Source organism: Xyrauchen texanus, chromosome 27 (genome assembly GCF_025860055.1).
Source record: "Xyrauchen texanus isolate HMW12.3.18 chromosome 27, RBS_HiC_50CHRs, whole genome shotgun sequence".
NCBI classification, from domain to species: domain Eukaryota; kingdom Metazoa; phylum Chordata; class Actinopteri; order Cypriniformes; family Catostomidae; genus Xyrauchen; species Xyrauchen texanus.
This window is the reverse complement of record NC_068302.1, coordinates 28417436-28436287: the sequence shown is the minus strand read 5'-3', so window position 1 is coordinate 28436287 and position 18852 is coordinate 28417436. Positions and strand designations below refer to the sequence as shown.

Sequence of the window (18852 nt, the reverse complement as noted above, 5' to 3'; positions counted from 1 at the left end):
CTAGATAATAAAATATCAAACCAAGTGGAATCTGCAAACATGGTCTTGCCTAAGATCTAACTTCATTTTTTTAGCCATTGTTACTTTCAACCAACATGATCTGCAGGTAATTTTAAAATATGAAATCTGTTCCCCTGATAGACATATTCAAAAACATTTTGACAACCAGGAAGTGTCCAAATACTTTCACAACATTTTGAACCTAATATGGTTATTTTTGTGACTTATTTTGCTTGAAAAGTGAGCTTGTAATATTGTTCTTTAAAATTAAAAACAATTGGGTTTGATATTTTGTCCTCTAATGCACTGACATTCATATATTTTTAAGTAGGGCTTATGTGTCCAGTTACTTTTTAGGGCCATTGTATTTATTTTTTTATGGATGATTAATGCAGTCCATTTGAAGTCATCAAAGGAAATTTAGTTGAAACCTCTAACAGTGTCAGCATGTGCCCTGTTTCACTGCCAAATGCACAGGTGAACACATCCAAGTCAATTTCCATACACACATAATCAGGCCTGTTCTCTGATCTTTTATCTTTCCTGTCTGTTCCACTTCACCCTCTTCTCCAGTTATTTTGTTTGTCTATAAACGAGACCCTTTTTAGCAGGTGCCTGACTAAGAACTTTCTCTTCAGCAGCTGTTTTCTCTGACAACAAAATGACACAAAGAGCCTGTGGAGGGATAGAGGGGAGGTCTATTGTATCATTCTCACCCCAGGCCCATGTGTTTACCCTGGGCCCCTGTCATTTTCACAGTCCTGCTCTTTATAGGAACCTCAGATATTAAAAACTATGGCAGAATCGATATTGCACACAATATGCGGGTGGCCGGGAGGGGGGCAACTTTCCTTGTGTTTATTGAGTGATTTAAAAATCTGAGCATGTGCAGTGAAACAGCTTAAAGTCTTCTTCATTATCAAGTTCGACCGGTCACTCCTCTTATCACCTATGACTGCTGCAGGTCGCTGGAGATAGGATTGGTGCTCTTGGGAAAATGGACCCCATGCTGGGAAGGGAATTGCCCACAAGCAGCCTTTGTGGTGTTTTAATGACAGTTTTCAGTTCATTTTTGGTTTTGACCATACATAAATTGAGTAAGAACCTGTCTGACCTACATCTTACCTCTTGTGCACAAATAATTGCTAACTGCATCACATAAGTCATTAGCCCTCATAAATACAATCTTGTGGCCTATTTAGGCAATAAAATATACTCTGAATCTGTTTTTGTTCGCAACATATGCTTTAAAAAAAAAAAAGTAAATAATATTGGGGATTTATAAACTGGACTGGGGCCAAATTTGTCCCTATTTATCTTAACTAACACTTTTATTGTAACTAATGTGTTAACATGTCAAAACAAAACAGTTAATAATGTGTTTATTTACATTAAAAACATATTATAAAAACGTATTATTATTATTATTATTATTGAAAATAACATTTTCAAGTAAATTCTGGCAGTAAATTCCTTCTTAAGATCTGGCTGAAGAACAAATATGACCTTACATCCTCTACTAACAAATAGGTTTTGATTAGCTTTACTTTCTAAAATAAAAACATACAAAGTATGGTTATTGTTTATTAAAACTGAGAAAGAATATTTAGATCTAAGTCTCAACACACATAAGATAAAAATGGCAATCTAAAGTAGAACTGTCTTTTTACACAAAACAAATGTAGCCTTAAACTGAAAAAGAGCATTATGTCTGTTTTTTCTTTTTACAAATGTTATTATCCTCCCATTCAATGAGGGCAAAATGTGCCTTCCTTATCCTGCACAGATTCATTTGCACACAGGAACCAGATATTGTGCAGATAATAATCATTAAAAATTATGGACAAACTGATTTGATGATGCTCAGGATTGAGAATGATGTAGTGAACACTGTCAGGATTTATGCATAGGCAAGTTAAATTACAATTCCCATAATCTTTTTACGAGCACTACAGGAAAGAATGGAGAATAAAAGCAAATTTTCCTATGCATTTTCTTTGAAGGTTCAGTTTTCATCAACGTTTTGCCTTTTGTGAAAAATGGTTCTTTTTTACTTCTGTAAAAAATGTTTTTTTGAAGTCTGTAGTTTTGACTGCACCCAGCCGCTAAGCAATTTGCATAAATATATGAGTGAATAAGACCTGATAAAAGGTGATCACCCAAAAGTTACTGCCTAATATGGAGCCCCTAAAGGGCAAAGGTGGTGGGGGAAAATTAGTGGCATGGGGAAAAAAATAAGCAAATGCTTTTGCTTTCTCTCGCAAAAACTTGTGTTCCCCCGACAAATTTGCATGCATTTGCAAAACTTTTGCATTCCCCCGAGAAACTGCACTCTCTCACAAATCATTATGCATTATTTCGCAAAACTTGTGCTCTCATATATGCATTCCCACTCGAGAATGCTATGCAGGCTACTGCATTTATGAGAGATAAGTTGAGATGACAGGTGCCGGTGCCTACTTTTTGTGGGAAATTGTATCTTGTAAACAGTGAGAAGATATAGTGACTCCTTTCTGTATTGCATAATTTCATCATGCATAAATCTGATATATGGCATATGCAAAAACAAAAAACAAAATGCAATTAAAAATGCAATATATGTAAATTAAAAAAGAATGCTGCAAAACTGATTGTTTTTATAAACGTAGCGTGTTTACCCAAACAACAGGCCTAATAGAATTTGAATATCATATGCTCAAATATCAACTACTATTTGTATGTATGTTTATGTGGCCGTTTATTATGCACCAGCAGATGGCAACAATTCTGGTATGAGAGAATCAATCATTCAATATTGTCACATACCAAACCATATAAATGATGCCTCCCTCAGGGCACTCTGAAGGGAGAGCAATCATGGTGGCCAAAATAAAGGGTTGTTCCAAACACAAATAAGAATTATTTCAAAGTGAGTTCTGAATTGCAGTTATTTTAAAGCCCAAAACATTCAGTCACAACCAGGGGTGTGAAGTAACGAATTACAAATACTCACGTTACTGTAATTATCTACTTTTTCCCAAGAATTGTACTTTTTAAGTAGTTTTAGTTACTTTAGTTACTTTTACTTGAGTATATTTTAAGTGCTGTAACTGTACTTTGACTTTATGTGATTTGTGCTTCAATTGAGCTTCAATATTTTAGCACCGATTCACTTTCATTGTATGGCCCAAAAGAGCTGAGATATTCTTCTAAAAATCTTAATTTGTGTTCTACTGAAGAAAGAAAGTCATACACATCTGAGATGGCATAAGTGTGAGTAAATGATGAGAGAATTTTCATTTTTGGGTGAATTATTCCTTTTTAAGCATGATGTAGCCCCTGTACCAAACAACTTTTCCCATTTCTGCTCTATCTCCTCTGTTGTTCAGGACATGACGTGCCGAGTGATCCTGCTTATTTAGCATTTATTTGCATTCCTTACATTGTTTGAACATGTTTTATGCACAAGAATAATGCTCTGTCGGCATTAAGGGAAATTTAGACTCGACACATAAACTGATTTTAATGTAATTGTTTCAAACATTACGATTTAAATTGGTGATCAGAGTACTGAAAATAACTTTTTAATATTTTCATTTCTGTTATAATGTCTCCCTTTTATTTTTGGAATCAGATTCATGTATTGTTTATCATAGATAAGTGATGTATTTTGAAAGTTGGCATTTAGTGTTCATTATAATGGGGCATAGGTTTTGCAACTTAGTACTCAATACTCACTACTCATGAGTACTTTTAAATGAGCTACTCTTTTACTCTTACTTGAGTAGTTTTTAGGACAGCTACTTTTACTATACTCACACTACATTTTTTGGGAAGTAACATTACTTCTACTTGAGAATGATTTTTCCATACTCTTTCCACCCCTGGTCACAACACAAAATAAAGCATTTATTGCTTTATTAATGGAGAGGTAAACACCATCACAACAAAAACAATAATATGCAATTCAATTGTGCGCCACAGCATTCCATTATAATTAGACCACTATGCTAATTTATGCTAATTGTAACTGTGTTTTCTTTATTTTCACACATTCATAAATAGAAGATTATGAATTGCTTAAGTATTGTCTTATGGGCTTCATTCTTTCATTGCACTGGCTCTCACTTGTTGAACTCAAAAGGGGGAACGCAATGTTTTGTGAGAGAACGCAAAATTGTTTGCTTAATTTTTTCCCCACCCAACTATAAAACGGTCATTGTGAAGTTACTTTTTAAGTAATTTTATAAAAAATTCTCTTGTAACGATCCTACAGCATGGCCACCATTATAGTTTTATAAGTGCACCGCGAAGGCATGATTTATGCCATTTTGAATGCAATATCTTCTTATCGCAACACCTGACGAAACAACCCATCGCTCACCATGAATGATCGGAGAGAAGAAAAAAAAACACATGAAATCCGATCTGACCATTCAGACTGAAAAATACGATTTTAATCAGGCTTGTAAATATATGTTTTTTTGTGTGTGTGTTTTTGTCCTGTTCAGATTACAAAAACCGAAACAGATCGGAGTCGGATTGGCCGAAAAATCTGGTTATCTACTGCCTGTGTGAAGAAAGCCCTGGAGTCCAGTCATAATTTCCTTTACATTGTATGACTATGTTCACACAGACACACTCGCTCAAATCCGTTTAGGTTTTATTGGTCTGAATATAGTAGATTTGTATATATATATATCAAACATAGAAAAAGTTCTTATATAGAATAGTTTGAGCATTATTTTAATCCAGGAACATAAGGATGAGAATGTAAATCATTCGTGACCTTGCTGGGAGAAATCCTGGTACTCAGTCATGACAGAAAGGTACTAGGGAGAGAGTACTCTTCCAAGCACTGAACGGCACAGTTATTGTACATTATTGTTTTAAAGTTATTGTATACTTTCATAATAAATTAATTTAAAAATTTATTTTTAAAATTAGACTAACTGCCAGAATTCCACCATTAAAAAGAAGTCAGAGAGTCTGTGAAGTAATGGTGGCGAACAAGGAGAGTGAAGCACGCTTATTGGTTAAGATAGCAGGAGGGTTGTGCTTATGAGGTAATGTGTGATAACAGAAGTGTATAAACAAGTAAGCTTTGAATGAGAGGATCAGACAATACAGCTGGGATCTTGACTTTGTTGTTTTGCTCAATAAAGTCTTACCTTTGAAATCTGGAACCCCTGACTTCGAGAGTTTTCTTACCAAGAGAGAGAAAAAGTCTTCAATATTCCATGACATGAACAGGACAAAAACACATAACATTTTTACAAGCCTCAGCAAAACCACATTCTTATGTGGTTTGTAATCTGATTAAATTTTGATTTTTCTTAACACGTCTCAGTCTGTAAAAAGTAAACTCCTGTTTTATTGCATATTTCAGCCCTACAAAACTCTCACAGTGGAAGGTAAACAGGGCATAGAGATCATCACTTCTGAATGAAACACACCCTAAGTCATTTATATTTTACTGTTACAGGGCACTCAAAGCACTGCAAACCTCTTATAATAATAATACAGACATTGGCTTAACTTACCCAAAGAGATGCGCTAAGGTGTAGTAAACCATACCGGTTGCGAGAAACCACAACGCGATAAAGTATTGAATGTCACGCGAATTAGGGACGCTTGAGAATTTTGAGCATTTCATCACAAGACGTGGGTCTTCGTCTCACCCCTGACCATTTTATGCTTTAATACGGGACACAAATCCTTCAATATGGGATGTTTCGCTCTCTGCTAAAATACAGGACCCCAAGATAAAAGGCATCCCGTATGGGATGTCGTAATTTGGGCCAAAATACAGGATGTCCCAGCTAAAACAGGCAGCAACAACACTAGCTGCAACAAACATTGCATATGCCACCATTTTTAATGGTGGCATATGCATATTGTATTCATATTCATATTGGGATACTGCCCTCGTGAAAAGCATAATCAAAGGTAAAAAACATCCATCGCTAAAATATCATACATGGCAAATATAAGTTTGCTGCATTACCATGACAGCCAATGTGAACGTGATCGCAAATGTTACTGTAGTCTGAACAGAAAAAAAATCTAATCTGGCCACATATAAATTGCAGTTTGAACAGTCACTCAAAAAAATGCAGTGTGAACAAAGCCTATGCTACATGCTATACATGCTATAACTCAATTTAAATAATTAAATAAAAGCAATGATACTTTAATCACAGATGATTTTATTTTACTTGTAACTAGTTAACATTACTTAAAAAATTGGGGCCTGTGTAGCTCAGCTAGTATTCGCAAGATCGAATCCAGGGTGTGCTAAGTGACTTCAGCCAGGTCTCCTAAGCAACCAAATTGACCTGGTTGCTAGGGAGGGTAGAGTCACATCGGGTAACCTTCTCATGGTTGCTATAATGTGTGGTTACCGCTCTCGGTGGGGAATGTGGTGAATTGTATTGGATACTGCGGAGAGTAGCGTGGGCCTCCACACACACAACGTCTCCACAGTAATCCGCTGAACAAGCCACGTGATAAAATGCCTGGATTGACAGCCTCAGACGCGGAGGCAACTGAGATTCGTCCTCCACCACCCGGATTGAGGCAAGTCACTACACCACTACGAGGATTTAGAGCGCATTGGGAATTAGGCATTCCTAATTGGAGAGAAAAAATAAATAAAAAACATTACTTAAAAAGTAAGTTCAATTTACTTGAGCCAAATATGTATGTTTAGTTAGAAAAAAGAATGCACACCGATAGTGTCAAGTAACTTTCTACTTTCAAAGTATTTCAAGGTCCTTTTTTTTTTATCCAAAATGTTAATTATACATGACTTTTGCTATGTTTGTATTCATCTAAGACACTAAATGAGCAGGACTACACTAAGGCCACATCCACACTAATACACCCTAATACTAATACACTAATCCACACTTAAACGCTGTTTCAGTGTGAATGAGAGGCTTAAAAAAGCTAAATCAATGCATTTTCATACAAAAACACTAGTGTGGACAAGTTGTTAGAATTGATTCTTTGTGTCTGATGGGTCTACATTGGTACATGAATTGGTCCTTTTGTTTTTGTTGCTAGCCTATTTTTGGGACATACATGGTCTAGCAAAGGACACAAAAACAAATGTTGTTTTCAGATTCATGCACAGTAATGAATTTATCTTCAGTGCAAGCCAGTGGGATTTAAATATTTATTGCTTATAAATACTCGCTGAGTACTTTATTAGGAACACTATGGTCTTAATATAGTGCCCTACATGGTCTTCTGCTGTTATAGCCAATCTGCCTCAAGGTTCAATATGTTGTGCAATTTGAGAAGCTATTCTGCTTACTACAGTTGTACAGAGGAGTTATCTGAGTTACCATAGCCTTTATGTCAGCATGAAACATTCTGGCCATTCTCCAGTGATCTCATCAACAAGGCGTTTTCGTCCGCAGAACTGCCGCTCTCTGGATGTTTTTATTTTTGGCACCATTCTGAGTAAACTTTAGAGACTGTTGCGCATGAAAATCTCAGGAGATCAGCAGTTACAGAAAAATTTTAATCAGCCCGTCTGGCACCAACAATCATGCGATGATCTAAATCACTGAGATCACATTTTCCCCCATTCTGATGGTTGATGTGATTAACTGAATCTCCTGACCTGTATCTGCATGATTTTATGCACTGCACTGCTGCCACAGCCAAATTGGCTGATTAGCTAATCCCACGAATAAGTACAGGTCTTCCTAATGAAGTGCTCAGAGAGTGTATTTTTCTGCATATGCAGTTTAATTTGATCAGTGAATCACTAATTATAAACTAAGTTTTTATATTGCTGTTCTTAATTTTGAATTTGCAAACAACAGGGGTATGTTGAGTATGTAAATGTGTGGATCGATTTTTATTCAAAAATGTTTTTAATACACAGATAATGAAATCAACACTATGAGGGGAACTTTGTTTAAAACTTTGACTAGTTTTAATAAAATGTCAACTGTTAGATAAACAGTAAATAAGTGAGGGTCGGTTCATTACATGGATAAAAAACCTGGTGTACCTTTTACTCCTGCAGCTTTTTCTTCTTTTCTTTTTTTTTGGAGTTCGATAGCTTTTGTGCTTGTGTGTTTTGAAGCGCTTTTAAGAATTGTTCCGGGTGCCTCTTACTGGAGCTTAAACTGTGCCGTTGACCTTGTGCTTCTGGACCCTCACTGTGCAGGGTCAGAGGCCAATCTAGCCACATCGATTTCCCCCTATAAAGAAGTCTTTAGCCCCACAGCGCTTCTCCTGTGGCCCCCTCACACACTCCTGTCCACACTGAGCTGCCTGGAGAGCCAATTGTGCTGCACCGGGATCGATCCAGCAAGTGTCCAAGGGGCCTCTTGGTTAAGCAGCGCTCTCTGAGGTAACTGACAACTACAAAGCTCTCCTCTTGACAGGTGCTTGTCAATACAAATTTCCACTATTGATAAGTAATTAAAGAAAGGGAGAGCATTCTGCTCCTCACTCCAACATCTGTTAAACAGGACCTGTAAACAAAACCTTTCAAAAGACTAAATTAACCCCCTCTGTCCTCTTCTAGAGCCCCCCTAAAGTTTAAAACCAATCCAAAGCATATTAAAACGCTTTCAGTGAATGGCAGCTCTAGAACATCCATAGAGATAAAAGGTGCACTTCTGTTATAAAAGGCATTCTGGTCCTTAAAGGAGCACACAGTTTTTCCTCAAACATTGTTGTTGCTAGAATCAAGTTCCAAAGAAATACTCAATAAAATAATTGTACACAATTAATTTCTTCTGTGGATTAAAGACTAAACTAGCCTTGTCTTTCTGCTCTGCATTTACTGACTGGGCACTGTGCTGCACTTTACTGATTGCACTGTATTATTTTTACTATTATTATTTTTACTATTGATTTCAATACAATTTTAAATCAACATTTTTATTTCTTCCTTTTCATTTTATTTTTGTTTCTTGTAAGTGATTTGAATGGGCTTTTACATACTTGCTTTCTTTCTCTTCGTCATTTCTTTGTTTGAATTACCATTGTAAATGAAATGTGCTATAGAAACCTTACATACATTATGTCATGTGCAGGGCTGGACTGGGAAGAGAAATTGGCCTGGGATTTTACATAGCAACTAGAGCAAAAGTTGAGCGGGGGATTGTTCACTGTTCTTTTCTGCATATCGCGGCGCCGCTTTGTGGTCCGTTCTGCATAACACAGCGGCTCGTTTTAGCTTATCGAGGACCATTCGACGCGTTTCGCCGCTGACCCACCGGCCCGCTCGGTTCTCCCGATGGCCAGTCCCCCCTTGATCGGCCCCAAAGTGCGTCGGCCCACTGGGAAAATGCCCGGTATGCCAGATTACCAGTCCAGCCCTGGTCACGTGTATTTCTAAATACTATCATATAGTTCATATCAGTTCTATTCACACTAAAAGTCAGACATCTGGACACATCGTCTCATTCAATGTTATTACAATTTTCCAAATTTCCACAAATCTATTAATTGACAAAAAGGGAAGTAAATTAATTATTTTGTCACCAACTCTCACTATTCAATTTCATTGTTTCTCTACATACAATGAGCATTCTCTTAACCATCTTCATAAGGTGGCACTGGTACATAGGATGCCTTTAAATACATCCAAAAAGGATTTTGGCATGTTGTTCAGTAACTTAATTAAAATGAACTAAAGCAACACAATTCTAGAATATTTTGTCTCAACATAATTTCATTGCGTTCTATCTAATAAAAAGTGAAACATTTGGACTACATGACTTGTGTATGGGCAGGGGATTTCCATTTCCCTGCGTGCTTTGTATGTGGTGAACAAATGTTGAAATTAAATATTATTTTATGTATTTTTGAGCAAGATGAGAATAGGAGGAGATTTGTTCATGGCAAAGAAATTCATAGGCATTTTATAACTAATCTACAAAGCTAATTTCAAGCATTTCAACATAAGCATTTAGATCAAAAGGATTTTAAGACCATGAGAAATTCAGTCAAATGTATCCGAATCGTAAAATAAAATCCATCCACTTCAACTTAAAATAGTTTAATTGCTGCCTTAAAGTTTAAGCAACGTCAGTGAGGCTTTACAAATGATTGCAACTCATAATTTTACATCTTGTCTGTTTTTAAGGCTAGATGTAAAATAATGAGTTGAAATCTTTTACTTAAAACTTAAGGGCAGCAATTAAACTTAAGTTTTTAAGTTCAGGTAGATGGAAACTTTTTACAGTATGTGTTTTATTACCTTTTTACGGGTTAATAGATATCTGTTTATTTTTGGTTCAGCATTTTTATGTTTGTATGATTAAACTGATCAAAACTGATTAAGTATTACAGTAAGCAAGATATTAAGCAATTTCCATGGTTTTGAGCCTCATGCCTCGTAATGAATTTGGTCTAGTCTGGCCTGTGTTTTTGATATTGCTAATCTGTGTGGATGTAAGTGGATCCACTAGCAAACATCCTCTAAATCCCTTAAACTTTAGGGACAGCACCTAAACCTTCAAAGCTTTAAGCTTGCCAATAGCTCTGCACTAAAACAAATTAAGGGGTTTGCATCAAATTACACCAATGTAAATAAACATCTGAATATTGAGAGGGGATGAAAAAATTCCAGCGGTATCCACCACTTTGTGGTCTCTGTGTGCCCAGTGAGTAGGCTGGAGTCAAGATGAAACGCATTTTTAGTGGGCTGAAGATGGAAATACGGCCCTCATTACGGAGTGATGAGGTGGGGATAGTGTGTGTTTGGGGGCTGTGGTTTTCAGGGAGGGGGTAACTCACAACCAGTGTCTTTGTGTGGCTCTAATCCTCCCAGCCAACACAGCTTTGGCCAGGTTTCATCATGAAAGTGCCATGAAATAACTAATTTTTTTTCTTAGCAGCAAATCTCCACTAATCCCACAGGCTGAAGAGACAAAGGCTTCTGGGCCCTGAGCTCCAAGCTTTTAATGGGGTTCAGAGGCTGCTCAGCTAAGGTTCTTCTAAATGACTTATTTTGAGCAGACACTAATATAGCTTGACAGGCAAGAACATCGCAAAGGGAGAAAAAAAGCAGAACCTTAAACACAGGGAGACAAAGATTCACAATTCTGTGCTGGTTGTTTGAAAAGTCAGTCAAGTGTAAAAATATCAGAAGCCCAAAACATATTGGTCTTGATATGGTTTTGCGGATTTGTCATTCACATAATAATCTGCACTGTGCGAAAAAAAAAAAATCCTATGATAAAGATATAAATAAATATTTTTAGTGCAAATCTGCCTTTCTGGTAAAGACTAGGATTCCATGATCGCTAGAAACAAACCCTTACATCAGGAAATGAGTGGAACAGTGAGGTGAAGGTTTATTTTGTGTTTGTGTGTGTGTGTGTGTGTGTGCCAGTCTCATGCCAGTGGTACAGCTACTGTGTTTGGCTGCTGTCTTTGGTTCTTGTGTTGCCCTTTTGGGCACACACACACACACACACACAGAGAGAGAGAGAGAGAGAGAGAGAGAGAGAGAGAGAGAGAGAGAGAGAGAGAGGAGTATGCAACTGCGCTGATACCCGTGGGAAACATAATCTAGATCTCCACATGCTTCGCCTTCCTGGCCCTGAGCTGCACAGTGTCAGGATTTAGCGGAATTTACATCTCTGTACGCTCCCAGCCGCTCAGCTGCAGTTTTGGAGCGGCTGAGGATGATCTGATCTGAGATGACTAAGGTTTCACTGGTGGTTCAGCTGAATGTGAGAGGGTGTTGAGAGATGGCTGGTGGGATAACATCAGGGAGAGCCATTTTGCTAAGAATCATATTGGCTGATTTGTTTGATTCATAATTGTCTAAAAACAAGTTTTTGTCAGATTTTCGTGAACCAACCAGAATGTACCTGCAGTGTCTATTTGATATAACCCTTAAAATTTGTTTTGTTGATGTAACCTTATGTATTAAATTTGATTAAGTAGTGTTAAATCATATTTTTGACTTGAATAAAAACAGTTAATGTAGATGTTACCACACAAATAATCTATTTTTTCAGTGTATGCACTGTATTTAGACCTACAATTAGACACCACAGCAGACAAACGGCTTTGTCTTAAAACTTTATAGGCCTATGTCTCATATTATTTTATTTATTTTGAAACGCTAATGTCTTAAATCCTTCTTTTAGGGACGTGTTTATCAGAAGAAAAGATTTCTGGTACATTTAGCCCTAAGAAATTAGCCTAATAGGCCACTTCCAGAGTACATTTTTAAGTTGACATTTTCTGGGCAAAATATGGGTCCAGTTAGCAAAACAAACCAGCCTACCATACACCCCCCTTGGAGTTAATACTAACAAAAGCTGGTGAACGGTGAAGAAAGAGGGAAGAAAACAACGGACAATCAAAGGCTGTTGTTTTCATCTGCCCAACCCCAGAGATTATCGGAGCACATTGTTTTAATTGTTTTAAAGGGAGGGAGCGCATTGCCCCGCTCATTGAAGGGAGATGCTTTGCCTAAATCTCCCAAGTTCAATAGTTTCAAAAACTTGAGCCCCGAGATCCCCCTTTCTCTCTCTCTCATTCCACTTAATCCAGGCTAATACCTTTCTTTCTATTGGCTAATGGTTGAAGGAAGCTGAAGTTAATGCCTCTTAAATAGTGGAAACGTAGCCGGAGGGACCCTCAACCGATCCTTCAAAACGCATGGAGCGCTGAGTCAACGTTGCTCGTCAAAGGACTATCCTAATAGTAATATTTCTGGGGTTTTTCTCAGCTTCTGTGAGAAGTTACCTTTAGAATTTTGTATCATATGAGTGAAATAATCATCAGTGTGCGCACTTGAGATACGCGTAGGCCTACAATTGACAACTCGTCGGAAGTCGTAAGTAGCCTACATTGTGTTCAATTCTATTTTGAATACAGACAACGTCTTATAATTTTCCTTTCTGATATTTTTATGTTCGTATTCCCCTTTGAATGTGGATTTCTAAACTCCCTGTGCTGATTCTATAATTTATATTGTATGCTCACAGCCAGCAGAATGAATTCTGTGTACTTTTTTGGACCGAGAAGCGACCGTGAGGCCTTTCCATTACGCGTGAATTCGTTATTTTACGACGCTCACCAGCAGATGACGCCGCAGTATCAGATTCATTCAGCGGGCAGTCCGTCATCCATGCAAACTTTCACAGTGGCGGAGCGCCTGGCAGGTAAAGATGCGGTCTTCACTTTAGAGACCCAGCAAATGAATGAAGCGGATCATTGTAAATGCAGCATTTATAAAATAATTACAGTTTAGTTTTCAAATTGTCTCAGCTTTTATAAAGCAATGGGCTTTAACTCGAATGGGTAACACTTTACAATAATTCCATTTGTTAACGTTAGTTAAAAATATTAGTTAACATGAATTAACAATGAACAATACTTTCACAGCATTTACTAATCATGGTTAATTTTAATTTCAGCATATACTATAAATATTTTTTTTATAAAAATTTGTATATGTAAACATTAGTTAATGCACTATGGACAAACATGAACTAACAATTAACTAGTATTAACAAATTCATAAATGTAAAATATTTTGTTCATTGTTAGTTCATGATAGCCAAAGCAGTAACTAATGATAACAAATGGAACCTTATTGTAAAGTGTTGCCAATTAATGTAATTTACATTAGTGTTCATGGTAAAGTGTAATTATGTGGGTATTAAGTCAATCAAATTTCTCGTACAACAGCATGTATGTTGTACATTGTACATTGTACATGTGATATGTACTAACTATTATAATTAGTTACAATTACATATATGGGTTGATTCTCATCAAACCTTTCCTGGTCTGATTTATATTTAAAATCAAAAGAAAACGATATCCAAAAAATCTTAATGCTCCTAAATATAAGCTTCATTGTCATAAGTCAATATATAGGTCTATTATAACCCAAATATGAAATATGTGTAAAGTTTAAATATCCTCTTAATTTAGAACTCATCCTCGAAGCACGCTATGGAAACCAGCAAAAGCAGCGTCGTAGCCGCACAGCCTTTAGTGTGTCCCAGTTACAAGCGCTTGAAAAGGCCTTTCAGCAAACCCAGTATCCAGATGTGGGCATGAGAGAGCGGCTTGCAGTCTGCATCAACCTCCCAGAGGCCCGTATCCAGGTGAGAGCAACAGGACAATCCGACTAAAAAAAACAAAACGCTTCTAAATATTAATTGATTTAATTTACATACATTTAATCTTCATTTAGAAAACAGTCAGGCTTGGATTACTTGCTTTAAATAAAATGTCTAAGATTAACAGAGTATCTTTCTTCAGGTGTGGTTCAAAAACAGACGTGCCAAGTTTCGAAAAGGCCAGCGCATCGCTCCCATTCCCAAAGAAGAAAGCCAAGTGTCTCGCTGTGCCAGTAAGCCAAAGGAAGAAATGAAGGAACATGAGAGAGTCTCAAATTCAAAGTCTCCATCCTCTATCCGGGACATTAATGTCAATTCCAACATTCCTTCCCCAGCGGACACTATTCACCTTCAGCCCCACCCCAAATTGCTCTCCTCTGCCATTCTTCCTTTCATTACTGGAGAACATTACCAACAACCAGTGCCTCATGCACTTGGGCTGCTGTCTGCAGGTCTGCCATGTTCTCCTGCATATTTACCCATAATGCAGCAGCACATCACGCCTGCCAATCTTGTGCCAGTTGGAAAATGCAGAAATCTCATGCTTTAGACTGCCTGTCAATCCAAATCCACAGTTTACCACCACCTGGACATGTAGACATACCACCAACCAAGAACTGGCCCCACTGAGGCAGTTGTCCAAATTTGGATGCAAACAGGGTAATGTGTTCTTGCATCCTTCAGCCACCACAAAACCTGGGGAAAAGGTTTGGATTATGATTTTTTTTTTTTTTTCTGTTAAGTTTTATTAAATTAAGTAGTCTTGATTTGTATTTGTACAAAAACAGACTAATACATGAGCTCATCAGCTATTCGTGTTGCTTTTACATTAGGAAACATAAAACTATAAGTAAAACTATTGTGTTGCACACACATTTGAGCACTTTTTAGATTTTAATATGCATCTCATATGAAATTTGTGAATACACATGAACATGTCATGGAAAAACACTTGTATTCAGTATATAAATTACTTGACATGAATACAGTTGCATAAAGTGTAACCTAAACATGCTATGATTTGATGTTTAAAGAATGTAATCTAATGGTGTGATCTGGCATCATATCTGCTCTGTAACCCAGTCATGAGATTGCACTTGTGTTTTGGATTTTAATATTTGTTAATGTAATAAAAAATGTAGCCAAACCCTGACTTTAAGTAGCCTGTAGACCATTTACAGCATTAGCTACATTTGTGTACAGTAACAATATATTTTTTTATAAGTAATTTTTGTTCATTCATATTCTTGTTCAGTAAATTTCTGAGCCATACATTTTTCAAATGCGAAAAGGATTAAAACATTCACATTTCTTGGTGCAAGTTCCCAGATCCCAGTCAATGTTGAAATGGAATGTGAAAATACAATTTCTTATAATCTTTGCCCTCAGTAGTATTTTTGGTTAAATATAGTCACACTGAACACCTGTATATTACAGGAATCTGTCGCAATAGTGTAAAAGGCTTCTCATGTCAATTTCCAATAAAATTTCCAAGGTAAATAAATGGCAAAAATAAAAAAATTACAATCAACATCCTCCTTTGAATTTACTTACTTCCCTGTTAAAAGAACATTCCGGGTTCAAAACAGTTTAAGATCAATCAACAGCATTTGTGGCATAATACAGATTATCACAAATTTATTTGGAGTTGCCCCTCCTATTCTTTATAAAATAAAAAAAAGAAAGCAAAATTCTATGTTCCAGTGAGGCACTTACAGTGGAAGTGAATGGGGCCAATCTGTAAACATTAAAATACTATTTCAAAATTATTTCCACAAGACATGAACAATGTGCGTTAACATGATTTTATTGTGATAAAATCACTTACTAATGTTTTCTATGTAAAGTTATAACCAATTTTGCAACTTTGCCATGACAATATAATGTCAACAAACCCTAAAATGACAGTAAAAATTAAAATTTAACAATTTGACATCTCAAATAATACATTTATTTTAACAGAAAAAAATTATGAAAGTGCTTTTATAAAATTACAAGCTTCACATTTCTGCATTTAACCTTAAAATGCATACCTCGGGTGTTTAGAGACCTGGGACCTCATTTCACCCCCTTATCCATTTTTTAAAAATTGTGCCCACACCTCTTTAGAATTATTCCTCAAGCTATATCTTCTAAATGGTGTAACACACACATACACACACACACACACACACACACACAGAGCCATATATATACCCTAGGTGTGTAATAGTGTCTTTTTTTTTCTCTCTCTTTTTTTTTTTTTTTTTTTTGCACTTCCGCAAATTATATTTTTTATGATTTTCATATCTATATACATTTACTATCACAGGATATCTAGTTGTTTATGACAAGAGAAATGAGTACTATATTCATACAAATAAAAATTTTCTGTGCAACAGTGGTAAATTATAAATATTATACATGCTATTTCTTACTCATGGTGGTGCTGTTGTTTCAGTGATTGACTTGATTTACATTTGAAATTGTTATTTGATGAAGAAACAACATGAACAGTTTGATATGGCTATTTTCATTTGGGTGTACTGCTGAAATTATGTAAGTTGTGCATCTATTTAGACTCAAAAAGTGTTTTGTGTAGCGCTATATGTTTTTGACAGCCAGTTGTATCATGATATTTCAGAGTGAAAGTAATTAGTCCTGTTCTGGATTTGTCCTGATTTGTTGCATTAACTCAATAAAACATCAAAATATATTGTATTTTATCATTTTTGATTTGTCTTGAAAATATTTGGAAATTTTTTACACTATCTGGGAATTTTGTAGATACATTTTTGATATGTATAAGTGCCGGGTCTCTAAAGACCAGAATATCTAAGAGTGTTTGGTGAAAGTCCCATGCATATAAGAGTTAATCCTTGGTTCCATTCACTTCCATTGTAAGCGCCTCACTGAAACCTCGATTTTTAAAGGTAAACATTTTTAATTAATCAACATTATGCCACAAATGCTGTCGATTGAGTTGAACTTGAATTGAACAAGAACCAGAGTTTAAATATTTATATAATTGTACTCCAAAAGATGGCATAGTACCCCAACTGTTGATACTGACAAAACCTTATATTTCTTCGCCGTGTGGGGGTGGTAGGGGGCTCCGTGTGGGCATATTCTACACTCGAGATACGCAAATTTGTGAGCGTAGCCACAGCAATGGGAGTGTCGGTTGACGCCGGAGGTTCGCTCACTGAAACGGGAGGCTTAAAGAGACAACATCGAAGCCGGGCTTGTCTTAAGTGAAAAATTAAATCACTTCAACTCTACAAATAAAGGACCATGCCTCTGCTTACTAAATAGGTGACTCATACGGAGGTAAGAATCATATTTGTGTTTCCTAAAGAAAAACATTCCACGACGTTTTAATCGAAAGACTGGGAGGTTAGCTGCTAAACAGCTAATATGATGTTAGCTTAGCCGGTGGATTGCTAAGCTAGTTCATTTGTGGAGGATTATTGTCATGTTTGTCTAACAAGGCTTGGAGTTGTTTGGTTGGTTTTTCGGTATTTCCTCTGTTTTTATGCCATGAAAAGGAAGCTGTTGCTTTAAATGTTAAATTAAATTAAGTTCGACTAGTATTTGCTGGATGTTTGACAGATACGATTGACAGTGACTAGTTTTAAGGTGGTTTTATGCCACTAGTCAATAAAACATCTTAATGCGTTTGTTTAGACATATTATGCGTGGCGGTTCATATTGAAGTATGTATTCTTGTTAGGCCAAGACAGGAAGCTCTGTAGAAATAACCCTTCATCTTGTGAGATGAAACATTTGATGTAAAATTGAGACACGTTCAGAGCAAATGAAAACGACCTCGTCTGCTTTGGACGCTATTAAAATCATCTGTTCAATTTGAAACAATTAAGGTATTATCTTATCCGAATTTGTCAGTGTGCTAAGTGTTTATAATGTATGACAGATTATGTAAACTACGACTGATTCACATCTTAAAATGGCAAGTTGTTGCCCTACTTTAGTCACTTATCAGACTGTAAAGGTGTCAGCAAACAAGAGGAGCATTAAACTGTATCCCCTCGTTTTACTAACAGTTTAGTATGTAAAATCATACTGTGCCTAAGGAAATAAATGGCTAGACAGCTCTCTTTCTCTCTTTAGCACATATCAACAACATTAGCCTCTAAAATATCAAACGCACAAACAAGTTAATAGCACCAACTTCTCCCTTTTGCCCATCTTAGAATGTAGAAGTAAATGTCTTGGTTTTTCACATACTCTTAACACTTGCATGTTTCCTGTTAAAGAGTTCAAAGTGCACTTAGTTTAACTTTGTCTAACAAGGTTGTCTTTGCTCAATGATGACAAGCATGCTACTACTTGGTTTCCTTTTATGATTCTGTTAATTTTTTAATTTTCCAGGAGAGTAGTGATAAAGGGTAAACCGATTGTTATCAGGCGGTTTGTGTGAGCAGAGTGACTCAAAACATGTGCTTGCACTAAATTTGTGAACATGGCAAGCAACATTACTCACACTTCAAATACCAGATTATGTGGCATTATAGTCATCATTATGGCTTTGTTTGATGCACTTTTTTTTTTAGGTAAGGTGATTTCATGGCTATAAATTTGAAGTTGAAGCCAGAGTCCACATGGCCTTATGGTGAAGCTTCTTCATTTTCATACAAGTTAAAGCAATGACAAGCAATGGTTTCTGAATTGGCTCTAAAGAAAAGTATAAATCAACTTATGAAGGGAAACATGCCCCATAATCAGCACTTGTATGCTATTTCTG

At 36.4% G+C, this 18852-nt stretch overlaps 2 protein-coding genes across 2 annotated transcripts in view; both read left to right on the top strand.

Moving 5' to 3' along the window:
* The first annotated feature begins 12970 nt into the window (after positions 1-12970).
* LOC127620721 (diencephalon/mesencephalon homeobox protein 1-like) lies at positions 12971-14658 on the top strand. Its single transcript, XM_052093922.1, has 3 exons — positions 12971-13139; positions 13918-14093; positions 14251-14658. The coding sequence occupies exons 1-3, from the start codon at positions 12971-12973 to the stop codon at positions 14656-14658; spliced, it is 753 nt and encodes a 250-aa protein (XP_051949882.1).
* A 2620-nt stretch (positions 14659-17278) lies between these two features.
* Positions 17279-18852, top strand: part of LOC127621150 (casein kinase I-like) — a 70129-nt gene continuing 68555 nt past the window's right edge. Inside the window, exon 1 of the mRNA XM_052094639.1 lies at positions 17279-17417. The gene's annotated coding sequence lies outside the window, so the exon portion shown is untranslated. The remainder of the gene's footprint in view (positions 17418-18852) is intronic.